We start from the raw sequence: 17,025 nt of genomic DNA, 5'->3' as shown, positions 1-17,025 counted from the left end.
TAAAGAGAGGACAAGTCAGAGAACACCCCAACCCAGGCCGTGAACATATCTACACAGTGCAGGACAGTATCCTGGACAGAGGAACTAATCTGGATAAAGCAAAGCAGCCAAGGGCCTACGTACTTTATCTCGCAGCGCAGGTGACACCAGATAATTTCGGACACTTTGCTCAACTCAGGTAATTAGGATTGGGGCTTGTCACCCTGGCAGGATGGGTAACTCGACACTACAGGGCAGAAGGTGGTTTATAGCGACAAAGGTCGAAACACAGGCACAAGTATTCTTCTTCTTTCAAGTATTCTTCTCAAGTATTCTTTTTCTTCTAAAGTTTTGGCAGAGCACAGTACTACATTTGGTTGGGACTCTCAAGACAAACTTCTCTCCACTTCTCTGAACTCTCTACTCTTCTCAGCACGTAACCAAGTCAGCACTGCTATTCTATTCACTATCTCAGCACAGATTCAGTGAACCCAAGTCTGTACCTCAACAGTCACTTATTGTCCTGTATTACCAGAGACTTGCTAGTAAAGGAAAGTTTATTTACTCTACTGGGACTCAGTGATCATTGCACCAGCACCTAAACACAGGCTACACCGTCCTTGGGTCATTTCCCCTTTCTGTTGGTGCCGGTACCGACAGTCTGGGTGGGTCATCTCTCCACTCCGGACCACCGTGATAAGCGCCCAAAGGACCCATGACAACCTGGCAGGTAAAAGCAGGTATACCATCACACCTGCTTGCTGAGTTAGCACTGGCGTCACGACAACCTCCTAACCAGCTGAGCTATATTCCACCGACAATCCACCATAGTAGTGGCGTCACACAGCACCATCTAGCAAGTGACCGGTCGCAGAGCTACCACAGATACAGCCTACAGCAGCTGTGGGGAATCAAACGCTGAGCTTTCAGGTTCGGTTAGCAAAGCCGAATCATAACATTTTGACAGATCTGCTTAACAATAGTTATAAATATGCAAAAGAAGGGTCTGTGGAGTCTCAGTTACGAGTCTCAAACATGGGAATAGCCAGATATCCCTCCAGGAGAGGGAAGCCTATTGCCAAGGGGGTGCCTCCCAGTGGGGAGATCACCAAACCACCCTGATACGTAGCCCCTTAAGTTCCACTCGGTTGCGAGTATTGGAACATAAATAGGGAAATACCAGGGTGGCCCCTTTTACGTCAAAGTCTAACACTGTGGCGAGTATTGCGACATGACAAGGGTTTACCAAGGCAGGCATCCATCCACAGACGATGGTTTCGGGGTAATTGCCCCTCATCAGTGTGGAGTAGGATTCTGGCTAACAGGGGCAATGAAAAATAGACCAACAAAACACAGCAATTGCTGAGCTCAGGGAGACCAGCGACAAAAAAATCAAATGGAGTACTCACCGAAGAGTCTCCACTGATGCATTGCATAAATTTAAATATGCAAAAGAAGGGTCCGTGGAGTCCCAGTTACGAGTAACAATAGTTATTACAAACGTGTAACAATAGTAATAACAAACGTGTTCCTCAGGGATTTTCAACTCTTTAAGACCCTTTCCACCAGTTCCTGGAATCTACCCAGGGGCTCCCAACAGGAGGCCACAGTATAGAACGCAGGATTACTGGTACGGAAAGAATGCTGTTGTTTAACACAAAAATAATTTGGTTCATTATGTACGAATGTAATGTACATGGATTAGACTGATCTCTTCTGTTCGTAACTGTAGTGTTATTAACAAGGTTATTTCCTTCACCAAACATAGATTTCCCCTCCATGCCATAATTATCACCAACAGGGTCTTTGTAGAAATGCTTTTTTTTTTTTTTACTTTTAAATTGTGAACAAATTTAAAAACATCCTAAATAGTACAAAATAAATCTAAATAATATGTAGGTGAAAAATTCAAACCTTTACTTAAAACCGATATTTGTGGCTCACTTATAATATAGCTAGACATATTGATAACGGTCAATGATTGTTCAAGGCTCTATTTGTATATTGTCTCTCTTCTACGGTGCTTGTGTAGTGTCCCTACAGTTCTTATGCACCTTGGCAAAGTAACTTAATCAGGTTCTCAAAAAAAAAATCACCCTATCACCTCTCTTCCACACACACAGCCCCACCAATCACACACTAACTAGGTAACCCCTATAAAAAGGATCTAGTTCCTGGTGGGAGTGTCTTAGTTCTTGTCCACACCAGAGATACCTTCAGCAACACACACACACAACACGTAGTATAGCTTAGGTTAGGTACTGGCCCCAGTAGGACAAAGCAGCGTGCAAGCCTACGTATGCCACTGTAACGCACGGGTATTCTAGGAAGCCTTGGAAAGTCTGCTCACCCAGTGCAGGTACCTGGGACCTCGTGCTACCCTAGCAGGATGGGTAACCCAACACTAAAGGCAAAATGTGGTGAGATCCAAAGCATCTATACGTGAGTATGAGTATCTTCTATTACTTCTATCCTCAACCAGTGTCGCACTGGGGTATCTGGGGCCCACCAGAGGAAATGATCCTGGGGGCCCACCATTGAAGAACTAGTGAGAAACAACATGTCAGTCAGTGTTTGTGCAGCATCTAAAGCTGGGGGCCCACTGGGGGATTCTTTGGTCCTCTGGTGGGCCAGTCCGACACTGTCCTCAACTACTCTATCCCGGCAGAGTACACTACTACATTGGACAGGGCCTTCAAGATGCTCCTCTACTTTACTCTCACTTCACAAAGTCTACTTTAACTACTTCCTGCCGGCACCTGCATGCCAAAGTCTTCTTATTATCCTGTATTGCACTGAAGATTTTAAGTAAACAAAAATTCTTCTGGTTAAGTCATTGGACTCTGGTCTATTCTTTATTGCACCTACACACCAGGTTACACTTGGGCTGTCCTCAACCTTGAGCGCAGTACCCGTTTGTCCAGGGATGGGTTCTAACACCACTTCTGGCCACCATGACAAGTGCCCAAGTGACCCTACAGCCACAGAGATGCCACAACACTGCATAGCTACCCCGGCTCAAAGCACTTGTGTCCCGTTTTCTTCCTGCATTTATTGTCTGTCCCTTTTCCATGTTTTCCAGGACTCCCTAAGGCTGCATCCAACTTCTTCACCACTGGTAATCAAATGCTGCAAGTTCGGGTTCGGACATTATAGCTCATTATAACTGGCTGACGACGGTCGTCTTTGGTCCCCCAATGATCTTTAATGAAAGTTCTCAGATTGTTCAAGGTATTTTCCACTAAAGATAATTTGCCCTGAAATTGAGTTGTAAGTAAGACAAAACACAACAAGTCAACACTTCCTTGCAGAAATCTGCGAGCAGTCCGCCCAGGAGTTTGGTTGCAAGGATCCCAGCTGTATTGTCTTATTTATGTACGTCGGAGACTTGCCAATTCCAGCTAAGCTCTTAGGGTTTTGTTGTAATCATTGGCGTACATTACAAAAGTTTCCTTTGGGGGGAATGAAATATTTTACTAACTTCTAATGTGAAAAAAGACAAAGTTGTGTAAACTTGGATAACAAAATTGGACCCTGTGACCGAATATTGTTTACGATAAAGCCGGATATTTATAGAGCTATTTCCAGATGTGTTTGCAGTCCTTCCCAAGTTTTTTGTTACTTAGCATAACAATTGACACAAGAGCTCAATCTAGTACCACGATTTATGAGACATTACATGGATGCACTTCACCCCTGTAATACAGTGACTCCAGATCTTTGCACCTCTGGGTAACTAACTCCTGATCTTTGCACCCTAGGTAACTGACTCCAGATCATTGCACTTCTAGGTAACTGACTCCAGATCATTGCACTTCTAGGTAACTGACTCCAGATCATTGCACTTCTAGGTAACTGACTCCAGATCATTGCACCTCTAGGTAATTGACTCCAGATCATTGCACCTCTAGGTAACTGACTCCAGATCATTGCACCTCTAGGTAATTGACTCCAGATCATTGCACCTCTAGGTAACTGACTCCAGATCATTGCACTTCTAGGTAACTGACTCCAGATCAATGCACTTCTAGGTAACTGACTCCAGATCATTGCACTTCTAGGTAACTGACTCCAGATCATTGCACCTCTAGGTAATTGACTCCAGATCATTGCACCTCTAGGTAACTGACTCCAGATCATTGCACCTCTAGGTAACTGACTCCAGATCATTGCACTTCTAGGTAACTGACTCCAGATCATTGCACTTCTAGGTAACTGACTCTAGATGATTGCATCTCTAGGTAACTGACTCCAGATCATTGCACCTCTAGGTAACTGACTCCAGATCATTGCACTTCTAGGTAACTGACTCTAGATGATTGCATCTCTAGGTAACTGACTCCAGATCATTGCACCTCTAGGTAACTGACTCCAGATCATTGCACCTCTAGGTAACTGACTCCAGATCATTGCATCTCTAGGTAACTGACTACAGATCATTGCACCTCTAGGTAACTGACTCCAGATCATTGCACTTCTAGGTAACTGACTCCAGATCATTGCACTTCTAGGTAACTCACTCCAGATCATTGCACCCTAGGTAACTGACTCCAGATCATTGCACCCTAGGTAACTGACTCCAGATCATTGCACTTCTAGGTAACTGACTCCAGATCATTGCACCTCTAGGTAATTGACTCCAGATCAGTGCACCTCTAGGTAACTGACTCCAGATCATTGGGTAACTGACTCCAGATCATTGCACCTCTAGGTAACTGACTCCAGATCATTGCACCTCTAGGTAACTGACTCCAGATCATTGCACCTCTAGGTAACTGACTCCAGATCATTGCACCTCTAGATAACTGACTCCAGATCATTGCACCTCTAGGTAACTGACTCTAGATTATTGCACCTCTAGGTAACTGACTCCAGATCATTGCACCTCTAGGTAACTGACTCCAGATCATTGCACCTCTAGGTAACTGACTCTAGATTATTGCACCTCTAGGTAACTGACTCCAGATCATTGCACCTCTAGGTAACTGACTCCAGATCATTGCACCTCTAGGTAACTGACTCCAGATCATTGCATCTCTAGGTAACTGACTCCAGATCATTGCACCTCTAGGTAACTTACTCCAGATCATTGCACCTCTAGGTAACTGATTCCAGATCTTTGCACCTCTAGGTAACTGATTCCAGATCATTGCACCTCTAGGTAACTGACTCCAGATCATTGCACCTCTAGGTAACTGACTCCAGATCATTGCACCTCTAGGTAACTGACTCCAGATCATTGCACTTCTAAGTAACTGACTCCAGATCATTGCACCTCTAGGTAACTGACTCCAGATCTTTGCACCTCTAGGTAACTGATTCCAGATCATTGCACCTCTAGGTAACTCACTCCAGATCATTGCACCCTAGGTAACTGACTCCAGATCATTGCACCCTAGGTAACTGACTCCAGATCATTGCACTTCTAGGTAACTGACTCCAGATCATTGCACCTCTAGGTAATTGACTCCAGATCAGTGCACCTCTAGGTAACTGACTCCAGATCATTGCACCTCTAGGTAACTGACTCCAGATCATTGCACTTCTAGGTAACTGACTCCAGATCATTGGGTAACTGACTCCAGATCATTGCACCTCTAGGTAACTGACTCCAGATCATTGCACCTCTAGGTAACTGACTCCAGATCTTTGCTCCTCTAGGTAACTGACTCTAGATGATAACATCTCTAGGTAACTGACTCCAGATCATTGCATCTCTAGGTAACTGACTCCAGATCATTGCACCTCTAGCGCCATTCCCATCCTAAATATTATTACTTCGGCTTATCATAATGACGTATAAGTGTTCAGTAGATAAGCTACCTAATAAAGAGGCCGCTGTGTCATGTTCAACATCGCGTAACTATTAGACATAGATAACTACTTAGTGAAAGTAAACCGGTAAGCCATACTTTAAACACATGCCAAATATTGTGTGTACCACAAAAAAAGCCCTGACCTGTCAAGACACGGACTCTACACAAGTTAGGCTGGTTTCACACTACGTTTTTGCAATATGTTTTTGCAAAAAAAAAAAAAAAACGGTTGGAAAAACGGATGGAAAAACAGATGCATTTGTGTGCATTTTTTAATTTACTTACATTATAAAAAAAGGATCAAAATGCATCCTTTTTCTTTAACGTGCACAAAAACCTAGCTGACCTTATTCTTGTCTACATAAAAAAAAAACGGATGCATTTTGATGTTTTTTTTTAAATTATTAAAGTTAATGGAATAACGAATCAAAACAAATGCACGCAAATATATATCATAACTGGTCAATGGGCCCTTAACACTTTGCAGCTTTATTACCAGGATGTGAATACTAAGCCAGTATGGACTGGATGATAGGCCAAGGGGTTGTTAGTTATTATGTTAATAAACAAAGAGTGATATTATCTATTTTCAGCTATTTCGGGGTCTTTTATAAGAAACGCATGAATAGAGATTTTGTTTCATTACATTGAAATATATGGTAGCTCTAATAGGCTGATGAATAATTTCTGGCATCAGTACTGAGAAACTCTTTTTTTTTATGAATTGATATACTGTTAGCTATTCATAATGAGACGGTTCATGAAATGAAGTTTTACTGGTTCTGTTACATTCTGGACATTTGACCAGGTTTTCCATTTGATGCTGCATAACTGTTAATCATTACAAAACTTCATATCTGGAAGCAAATAAGGCAACGCTATATGAATATTTACCAGTAATTTATTACCATATTGCCAAAATCTACCAGCAGTGGCGTAGCTACCATAAAGGCAGACCGCGCAACTGCTGTGGGGCCTGTGCCTCAGAGGGGCCAAGGCGCCCTCAGCAAAATGTGGTCTGCCTATGATGGGTACGGCTCACAGCACCAACTGGCGCAATCCCTCGTCGTTCAGTTTTCCTAACTCTCCGGCACACTAGCGATGTCACTCAGGAAACGGAACACCACAGGACTGCACCGGCCACATGTGAGTATGTGCATCGATGGAGGGGCTGTACAGGATTCTTGGGGCCCTGTACAATTTCTTGCTATGGGGCCCCATGAATTCAAGCTAAGCCCCTGTCTACCAGCTATAGGAAATGCAAGACGAGTTAGGTTAGAGTGTCTGCTGAAAAATAACAGAGAGCAATGAGGTAAATACTAAACTAGTTCTGTGGAAAAACTGCAGGTCTTGGTGTTCCATGTTGTCAGTGGAGGCCCAGTATAAAGAGTCCCTCAAGGCACTATCTTATCGTTATTAGTAATGCTTTTGGTAAGGGCTGCAGAGTCTTAACCACAGGGGAAGATAGCTTGTGGAGCTAGTTAGTCTCTTAAGGAGTCAGTTCAGGAGAAAATATACTGAAGACCACCAAGCCCTGGTTGTTTGGAACTATGCCCAAACCCAAATTGCAAACATAGGTGGGGCGTAGATAGATTCTAACAGTTTGTTGGCTATGGAGGTGGGTGTCAAGATGCCAAAATGTACCTGGAGCACTGACTTTTGTAAGAATGGGTCAGGTGCAGTTAGTATAAGGCAAGGATGGGGAACATTCGGCCCTCCATCTGTTGCAATATGACAATTCTCATCATGCCTGGAAAGCTAAGGGTGCTATTACATAGGAGGATTTTTGTTTTTTTAGGGATTTGGGATTAACGGGATTTGGGATTAACGATAAACAATCTTAATCGGCCGCTATGACAAACGATCATAAAGAGAACCTATCACCTAAAACTCACTGTTTCTATTATGAAAGTTCATCTCTCCCTAAGTCTATCTATGAAGATACAGAGTGCCTTTGCAGTCGGTATCTTATGCTTTACCCAATCCTTTTATTCGGTGCAGGAAGGCCAGGTGCCGCCATCTTGATGACATCACTTGCGTCCCACTGCTGGAACGCAAGTGACGTAATCAAGATGGCGATGCCGGCCTTGCTGCACTGAACAAGAGGATTAGGTAAAGCATAAGATACAGACTGCAAAGGCACTCTGTATCTTCATAAATAGACAAAATAAAGATACAGAGTGCCTTTGCAGTCTGTATCTTATACTTTACCTAATCCTCTTGTCCGGTGCAGCAAGGCCGATGCTACCATCTTGATTACATTACTTGCATTCCATCGCTGGAACGCAAGTGACGTAATCAAGATGGCGGCACCCGGCCTTGCTGCCACTCTGCATGATGGGAGCTTCCTGTCGCGAGCCGGCGCGAGACAGGAAAGGAAAGAGTCAGTAATTAAAAAATGCGACCGTAAAAATAATTAATTCTATTTACAAATATTAATAAAATTCTAATTTACATCCAATTAGGGGGGAAAAAATAGATTTTCGTCCATGATTGGTTCTCTTTAAATCATTTCGATCGGTGCGATTTCAACTTGACCAAAGAAGTGGGGATTCAAGAATTAGAATCTAGAAGTCATGATTCAGATTCCACATAAAGCACTGTCTTCAACTGTCTTATAACCTTCAGGTAGCACAGGCATTTGAAAATTATGGCAGAGCAGAGAGCCATTGGCTCCTAATCTTCCCACTTTTTTAGTAGGCTGCTGTAGGCCTGAGACCTTCAAGGAGGAGCAGGTGAGAACATCAGCGAGTTTCGTTTTGAGGAGGTAGAACAAACGGGGTCTTCTCACTCTGTGGGGGCATTATTACTGTTCGAAGCTCAAAGAGCTTAGGCCAATATTAGGGCCATGTTGGGGGCGCTATTACTATGTGGGCCCCCATGTTTACTATATGTATTAGTGGTCTTAGTAGATTTTTTTTTTTTTATTCACTAACAATATGGCGGTATTATTTAGTCAATCATCTTGGCATACTGGGTTTTGTATGGAAACTATATGATGGTAAATATGTATGGTGATATTTGTTGTTTTTATAGTGACAATATTAGTACCAAATTGATCCTGATTTGCTAACAATGCGCCACTTTTAAGCCATTATGCTGTCGTTTGTATTTGGGGTTTTTTTGTGCCAAATTCATTAATGTGTCGCACACCCTGGACAAAACTAAAACCTGACCATCCCACCACAGAAGTGGCTGGTTTAAAGAATAGCTTAAAGGACTAGTCCGTCAGATTAAAAAAAATCCTGCAGCCGGCAGGGGCAGGGGGGAAAATCTAAAACGTCATGACCCAGCTAAAGGACTGGCTGCTCAGCCAGTCAGTGACTGGGACGGGACGCCGCTCCAGTCACTGATTGGCTAAGCAGCCAGTCCATCAGCAGGGACAGTATTTTGACATTGGTGACATTATTTTATGTTTGGTTTGTAATTATGGTGTATAATATTTGTTCCTTATGTAGCGGTATTATTATTTGGAAATCATATAATTATTCTGTGGAGTTATTTTACGCAAAGAAAACTGTACTGTAGTTATGTAGTTGTGTTGTTTTTTAGATGAAAATACATGTATAGTATCTCACCTCCATAAGGAAAAGAGCTTGCTCTCTATTACCAAATCTTTTTGCAAATGAATGATGGGCTCCTTAAAGTGTCACTGTCATCATAGAAAACTTTTGATATGTCATAGAGACATGTCACAAGTTTTGATCAGTCCGGGTCTGAGTCTCCAGACCCGTACCGAGCTCCCCGCTCTGTGTCAGCACTTAGAGTATGTGCACACTATGGAGAGGTATTAATAGTGGAGTCCATGTGGCGGGTTCCACTTGTAGTTCTGCCTGTTCCATTGACAGGCGATCCACCCAAACAATTGACAGGCGGAACTTAAAGCGGAACCCACCACATGGACTCCGCTACAAATTCCTCACTTAATTCCATAGTGTGCACATACCCTTATCACGGTCTTCTCCCTGCTCATTCTCCTGATTGGTACTGGTCTGAACACTCAGAACCGGACTGATCAAAACAGTTGACATGTCTTTGTGACAAGTCAAAAGTTTTCTACGATGACAGTGACTCTTGAAAGAGCCTTGAGACATGACTAGGGATTATCAGCTTTGGCTGTCCAGGCATAATGGGAATTGTAGTTTTACCATAGCTGGAGGGCCGCCATTTTTACACCCCTGTCTCAGACAGAAAGCTCTTTCTATGCTTATTTAATAGTTTCCATAATACTGCTCCCAGACCATCTCTCCATTAATAACCCTTGTCAGATAGGAAATAAAGAATTTCCTGTTTCTTCCGATACGTTCTACACAATTCTTCTTTTAGGATGTTTTAAAACAGAGGGGATGCTGTTTGTGTTACACGGTTAATCTCAGGAAGCAGATGGCTTGAATTGCCCTATGTGCAGTTTTTCCTTGGGTTGATCATCAAGCAATGTTGTGATAGTAACATCTCACAGAAATATAGCCAGCAAAGGGACATAAATACACTGTTAAGAAAAAAACTGTCATGTCCTCCCCATTGTAAAAATAAACATGACCTCTTCCTTACTAATCCGTGTTGCCATTATCCCACAGTCCCCTCTAATATCCATATTCACAACAACAAATTAATCGGTAGCTTGTTCGTTTCATGATGTCTGGTATCAAAGGAGATTATAGAGAATCAATACACATTAAGGTTACAAACCCACTTGCCGGATCTGCAGCGAGTCTCCTTGCTGCGTTTTTGCAGCGAGACTCGCTGCAGATCCCGGCCCTATACTTTCAATAGCAGAGAAACTCACAGCAGGGATGTACATCCCTGCTGCGATTTTGTCTGCAGCCCGCCCCATTAACCCCCCGGCCGCCGGACATTATACATTACCGGGTCCCCGTTCCTGCTTGCTTCGGGGCTCCCGGTGTCTTCACGGCCCGCCCGGCCAATCAGTGCGCTGCGGCGGGGCAGCGCACTGATTGGCCGGGCAGAACGTGTCGGGAGCCACCGAAGCAAGCAGGAGCGGGGACCTGGTAATGTATATCCTGCCCGCCCCCCTGCAGCCCCGATCGCCCCGCAGCCCCCGGCTGCACGATCGCCCCCAGCCCCGCAGCCCCCGGCCGCACGATCGCCTGCAGCCCCCCAGCCCCCGGCCGCACGATCGCCCGCAGCTCCGCAGCACCCGGCCGCATGATCGCCCGCAGCCCCCAGCCCCGCAGCCCCCGGCTGCACGATCGCCCCCTGGGGGCGATCGTGCGGCCGGGGGCTGCGATGCTGGGGGCGATCGTGAGGTCGGGGGCTGCAGGGCTGGGGGCGATCGTGCGGCCGGGGGCTGTGGGCGATGGTGCGGTCGGGGGCTGGGGGCGATCGTGCGGCCGGGGGCGATATACATTACCTGATCCCGGCTCCTGCTTGCTTCAGCGGCTCCCGGCACGTTCCGCCCGGCCAATCAGTGCGCTGCCCCGCCGCAGCGCACTGATTGGCCGGGCGGGCCGTGAAGACACCGGGAGCCCCGAAGCAAGCAGGAACGGGGACCCGGTAATGTATAATGTCCGGCGGCCGGGGGGTTAATGGGGCGGGCTGCAGACAAAATCGCAGCAGGGATGTACATCCCTGCTGCGAGTTTCTCTGCTATTGAAAGTATAGGGCCAGGATCTGCAGCGAGTCTCGCTGCAAAAACGCAGCAAGGAGACTCGCTGCAGATCCGGTAAGTGGGTTTGTAACCTAAAGGGAATCTTTCACTAGGTATATAATGAGGGCAGCATTAACTAGTAATATATATGCTCTAAAGATCAGTATTACAGTACTTACATTATTCTGTTAAGCCGTTCTCCTAATATGCAGGAGAATAGGATTCTTGGCACACCCCTCCCCCGGCCCTCCAGCTGCTGATTGACAGTTGACTGCCTATACACAGCATGGATAGATAACTGCCAATCAGCAGCTGGTGGGCGGAATTTTCTGCTTCTCATGAATATCCAGGACTAGTGGGCTCATGCACATAATGAAGAGCCCTATTTATTGTCCATGTTATTCAGGAGGATATCTCTGAATCAGCTGCACAGAGCAATGTAAAGGCCCTTTTACACGGGGCATCTGGAGGAGCAAACGAGCGCTGTCAGCGGCAGCAAGTGGGTGAGTGCAGTGGAGGCCGCAGGGAGCTGCGCACGGGGGGGCTGTCTGGGTGATCACTAGATTGTCCGGGCAGCCAGGGCCGGCCTTAGGGGTGTGCGAGCAGTGCGGCCGCACAGGGCGCTGTGCACTCCCGGCAGGAAGGGGGCGCCACCTGCATCCCTGAGGCCATATATCCGTCCCCTGCCTCAGCACAGCAGCCGAGGAAGCTCTTCTCCCCGGACATGTGACTGCAGCCCGGCCCCCATCCCCCGCCCCCCACAGCGTCTCCCGGCTCACAGAGGCCCATAACCCCGCCCCCTCCCCCGGCGGAGACACCAGCAGTGTGATCCTCCGCTCTACCTGCTTCTCCTCATGGGCAGAGACATCCTCCGCAACTACTGCAGTGTGACTGTGAGTATATCTATCTCTGTCTGTGTGTGTTAGTAGAGTTTGTGTGTGCTCTGTGTGTTACTGCTCTGTGTGGTAGGACAACATCTCCCAGCATGCCCCTGTGTGGTAGGACAACAACTCCCAGCATACTCCTATGTGGCTCTGTGTGGTAGGACAACAACTCCCAGCATACTCCTATGTGGCTCTGTGTGGTAGGACAACAACTCCCAGCATACTCCTATATGGCTCTGTGTGGTGGGACGACAACTCCCAGCATACTCCTATGTGGCTCTGAGTGGTAGGACATCTCCCAACATGCCCCTGTGTGGCTCTGTGTGGTGGGACAACAACTCCCAGCATACTCCTGGGTGGCTCTGAGTGGTAGGACATCTCCCAGCATGCCCCTGTGTGGTAGGACAACAACTCCCAGCATGCTCCTGTGTGCCTCTGTGTGGTAGGACAACAACTCCCAGCATGCTTCTGTGTGGTAGGACAACAACTCCCAGCATGCTCCTGTGTGACTCTGTGTGGTAGGACAACAACTCCCAGCATGCTCCTGTGTGGCTCTGTGTGGTAGGACAACAACTCCCAGCATACTCCTATGTGGCTCTGTGTGGTAGGACAACAACTCCCAGCATATTCCTATGTGGCTCTGTGTGGTAGGACAACAACTCCCAGCATATTCCTATGTGGCTCTGTGTGGTAGGACAACAACTCCCAGCATACTCCTATGTGGCTCTGTGTGGTAGGACAACAACTCCCAGCATACTCCTATATGGCTCTGTGTGGTGGGACGACAACTCCCAGCATACTCCTATGTGGCTCTGAGTGGTAGGACATCTCCCAACATGCCCCTGTGTGGCTCTGTGTGGTGGGACAACAACTCCCAGCATACTCCTGGGTGGCTCTGAGTGGTAGGACATCTCTCAGCATGCCCCTGTGTGGTAGGACAACAACTCCCAGCATACTCCTATGTGGTTCTGTGTGGTAGGACAACAACTCCCAGCATACTCCTGTGTGTCTCTGTGTGGTGGGACAACAACTCCCAGCATACTCCTATGTGGCTCTGTGTGGTAGGACAACAACTCCCAGCATAGTCCTGTGTGGCTCTGTGTGGTAGGACAACAACTCCCAGCATACTCCTATGTGGCTCTGTGTGGTGGGACAACAACTCCCAGCATACTCCTGTGTGGCTCTGTGTGGTAGGACATCTCCCAGCATGCCCCTGTGCGGTAGGACACCAACTCCCAGCATGCTCCTGTGTGGCTCTGTGTGGTAGGACAACAACTCCCAGCATGCTCCTGTGTGACTCTGTGTGGTAGAACAACAACTCCCAGCATGCTCCTGTGTGACTCTGTGTGGTAGGACAACAACAACTCCCAGTGGTGGGTATGTGTGGTGTGTATGTGTATATGTGACTGTATGTGTGTCTGTGTTTTCAGGATATATATACTGTGTGTCTGTATGTGTCTGTGTAAGCAGTATATACACTGTGGGAGAGATTCATCAAACATGGTGTAAAGTGAAACTGGCTCAGTTGCCCCTAGCAACCAAAGAGTCTGTGAGGAATGAAAGGTGGAATCTGATTGGTTGTTAGGGGCAACTGAGCCAGTTTCACTTTACACCATGTTTGATGAACCTCCCCCGTGTGTCTGTATGTGTATATGTGACTGTATCTGTCTGTGTAAGCAGTATATACAGTGTGTGTGTCTCCAAGAGATAGGCTTGGGAAGGGGGGGGGGGGGCGCCAAAAGAATATTCTGCACAGGGCGCCATCTACCCTAAGGCCGGCCCTGCGGGCAGCCCATAGCAGATAGCAGCAGTCTGCTGCAGCCGCTTCTACTCCACAGAGCGGCGGCAGCAGATCGCTGCTATATTGCTCGTTTGTCTTTCAACATGTTCCTGCCATGGTCACCAGACATCGTTCATGTTGGCTGATGGTTGCCTTCTATTACACAAGATGATTATCGCCCAATAATTGCTTCGTGTACTAAGGCCTTAAAGCAACTCCGTACCCACAATCTGACCCCCCCAAACCACTTGTACCGTCAGATAGCTGCTTTTAACCCCTTAAGGACAGAGCCTGAAATGGCCTTAATGACAGAGACAAATTTTATGAATATGACCAGTGTCACTTTAGTCATTAATAACTTCGGGATGCTTTTACCTATCCGGACGATTCTGAGATTGTTTTCTCGTGACATATTGTACTTTACATTTCTGGTAAATTGGAGTCGATACTCATAACAAATCTTTATGAAAAAAACCCAAATAATGTGAAAAAATGTGAAAAAATGCATTTTTCCAACTTTGAAACTTTTTTGCGTATACAGAAAGTGGTTATACCACATAAATTATATATTAAATAGCATTAGCAACATGTCTACTTTATGTTGGCGGCATTTATTAAACTATCTTTCATTTTTTTTAGACGATAGGAAGCTTAAAACATTAGCAGCAAATTTCCAAATTTTCAGTAAAATTTCAAAATCAGATATTTTTAGGGACCTGTTCAGGTTTAAAGTGTATTTGAGGGGCCTGTATGTTAGAAAGCCCCACAAAGCACCCCATTTCAGAAACTGCACCCCCCAAACTCTGCAAAAGCATATCCAGAAAGTGTTTTAACCCTTTAGGGGAGTCACAGAAATAAAAGCTAAGTGTGTAAGGAATTTGAAAATTTTAATTTTCTGTGCAGAGATTTTATTGTAATCCAATATTTTTCATAATTATAAACCTATTACCAGAGAAATGCACCCCAATAATTATTGCCCCGTTTCTGCAGTTTATAGAAATACCCCATATGTGGCCCTATTGCGCTATTTGACGCAACCACAAGCCTCAGATATAAGGGAGCGCCTAGTGAATTTCAACGCCTCCGTTATATTTGGTCATTTTTGACTGTACCACTTCAGGTTGGCAGAGGCTCTGGGGTGCCAAAACCTAAAAAACACCCCTAAAGTGACACCATTTAGAAAACTACACCCCTCAAGGAATGTAACAAGGGGTGCGGTGAGCATCTGGACCCCACAGGTGCTTCACAGATTTTCCGAACAATATGGCGTGAAAAAAGAAAAATTTATTTTTTACACTAAAACGTTGTTCTAGCCTTCAATTTTTCATTTTCTTAAAGGGATAAGAGGCAAAAAAAGACAAAAAATGTGTAGCGCAGTTTCTCCCGAGTACAGAAATACCCCACATGTGGCGATAGAGTGCCAGGGGGGCGCAGGACGAGCCTCCAAAGGGAAGGAGCGCCAATTGGCTTTTGGAAGCTGAATTTCACTGAAAAGGATTTCAAGGGCCATGTCGCATTTACAGAGCCCTCGTGCTGCCAAGACACTGGAAACCCCCCACAAGTGACTCCATTCTGGAAACTACACCCCTCAAGGAATCTAACAAGGGGCACAGTGAGCATATGGACCCCACTGGTGACGGGCACAAATGTGGAACAATGTGACGTGAAAGGGAAAAATTTCATTTTTTCACTTTCATGGCACAAATGTGCCCGTCATCAAGGGGTCCATATCCTCACTGCACCCCTTGTTAGATTCCTTGAGGGGTGTAGTTTCCAGAATGGGGTCACTTGTGGGGGGTTTCCAGTGTTTTGGCAGCACGAGGGCTCTGTAAATGCGACATGGCGTTCATCATCCATTCTAGCCAAATCCAACCTCCAAAATCCAAATGGCGCTCCTTCCCTTCGGAGGCTTGCCCTGCGCCCACATGGCGCTTTATGTCCACATGTGGGGTATTTACGGACTCGGGGGAAATTGCTCTACACATATTGTGTGTTTTTTTCTCTTTTAACCCCTTGTGAAAATGATAAATTCAAGGCTAAACCAACATTATAGTGTAAAAAATGTAATATTTCATTTTCACGCCACATTGTTCCACATTTGTGCCCGTCACCAGTGGGGTCCATATGCTCACTACACCCCTTGTTACATTCCTTGAGGGGTGTAGTTTCCATAATGGGGTCACTTGTGGGGGGTTTCAACTGTCTTGGCAACACAGGGGCCTTTTGAATGCAACATGGCCCCTCGAAATCCATTCCATCCAAATCCAGCCTTCAAAAACCAAATGGCGCTTCTTCCCTTCGGAGGCTTACCCTGCACCCGCATGGCGCTTTATGTCCACATGTGGGGTATTTCCGTACTCAGGGGAAATTGCTCTACACATTAAATGTTTTTTTTTATCTTTTAACCCCTTGTGAAAATGAAAAAACATGACAAGATTAATGATTTAGAGTAAAAATTTTACAAAAATTACACTAAATGTTGGTCTAGCCTTGATTTTTTTCCATTTCCACAAGGGGTTAAAAAAGAAAATGAACACAAAACGTGTAGGGTAGTGTCCCCTGAGTACGAAAATACCCCACATGTGGGCATAATGTGCCATATGGGCACAGGGCAAGTCACCAAAGGGACAGAGCGCCATTTAGAGGCTGGAATGGAGGATGGAGGCCATGTCGCAATTACAAAGCTCCTGTGCTGCCAGGACAGTAGAAACCCCCGACAAGTGACCACATTCTGGAAACTACACCCCATAAGGAATCTAACAAGGGGTGCAGTGGGCATATGGACCCCACTGGTGACGGGCACTTACGTAGAACATGTGCCGAGAAAATAAAAAATACAATTTTTTTCATTTTCACGTCCCAAATGTGGCCGTCACCAGGGGGCCATATCCCCGCTGCCCCCCTTGTTAGATTCCTTATGGGGTGTAGTTTCCAGAATGGGGTCACTTGTGGGGGGTT

The 17,025-nt window shown here is 45.9% G+C and overlaps 1 protein-coding gene across 4 annotated transcripts in view; it reads right to left on the bottom strand.

Moving 5' to 3' along the window:
* Window positions 1–17,025, bottom strand: part of GGT5 (gamma-glutamyltransferase 5) — a 46,583-nt gene that overhangs the window by 21,854 nt on the left and 7,704 nt on the right. The window contains exon 1 of one of the 4 annotated variants that reach the window (XM_069961176.1): window positions 12,246–12,286. The exons of the other annotated variants lie outside the window; for them this stretch is intronic. Within the exon in view, the coding sequence (XP_069817277.1) occupies window positions 12,246–12,271 (26 nt within the window). The 5' untranslated portion in view covers window positions 12,272–12,286. Of the gene's footprint in view, window positions 1–12,245; window positions 12,287–17,025 lie in introns of those variants that run through there. 4 annotated transcript variants of the gene reach the window in all.

The sequence above is a fragment of the Dendropsophus ebraccatus genome, chromosome 3 (genome assembly GCF_027789765.1).
Source record: "Dendropsophus ebraccatus isolate aDenEbr1 chromosome 3, aDenEbr1.pat, whole genome shotgun sequence".
NCBI lineage: Eukaryota > Metazoa > Chordata > Amphibia > Anura > Hylidae > Dendropsophus > Dendropsophus ebraccatus.
The sequence above is the reverse complement of the archived record's forward strand: the minus strand, read 5'-3'. Positions and strand labels throughout refer to the sequence as shown.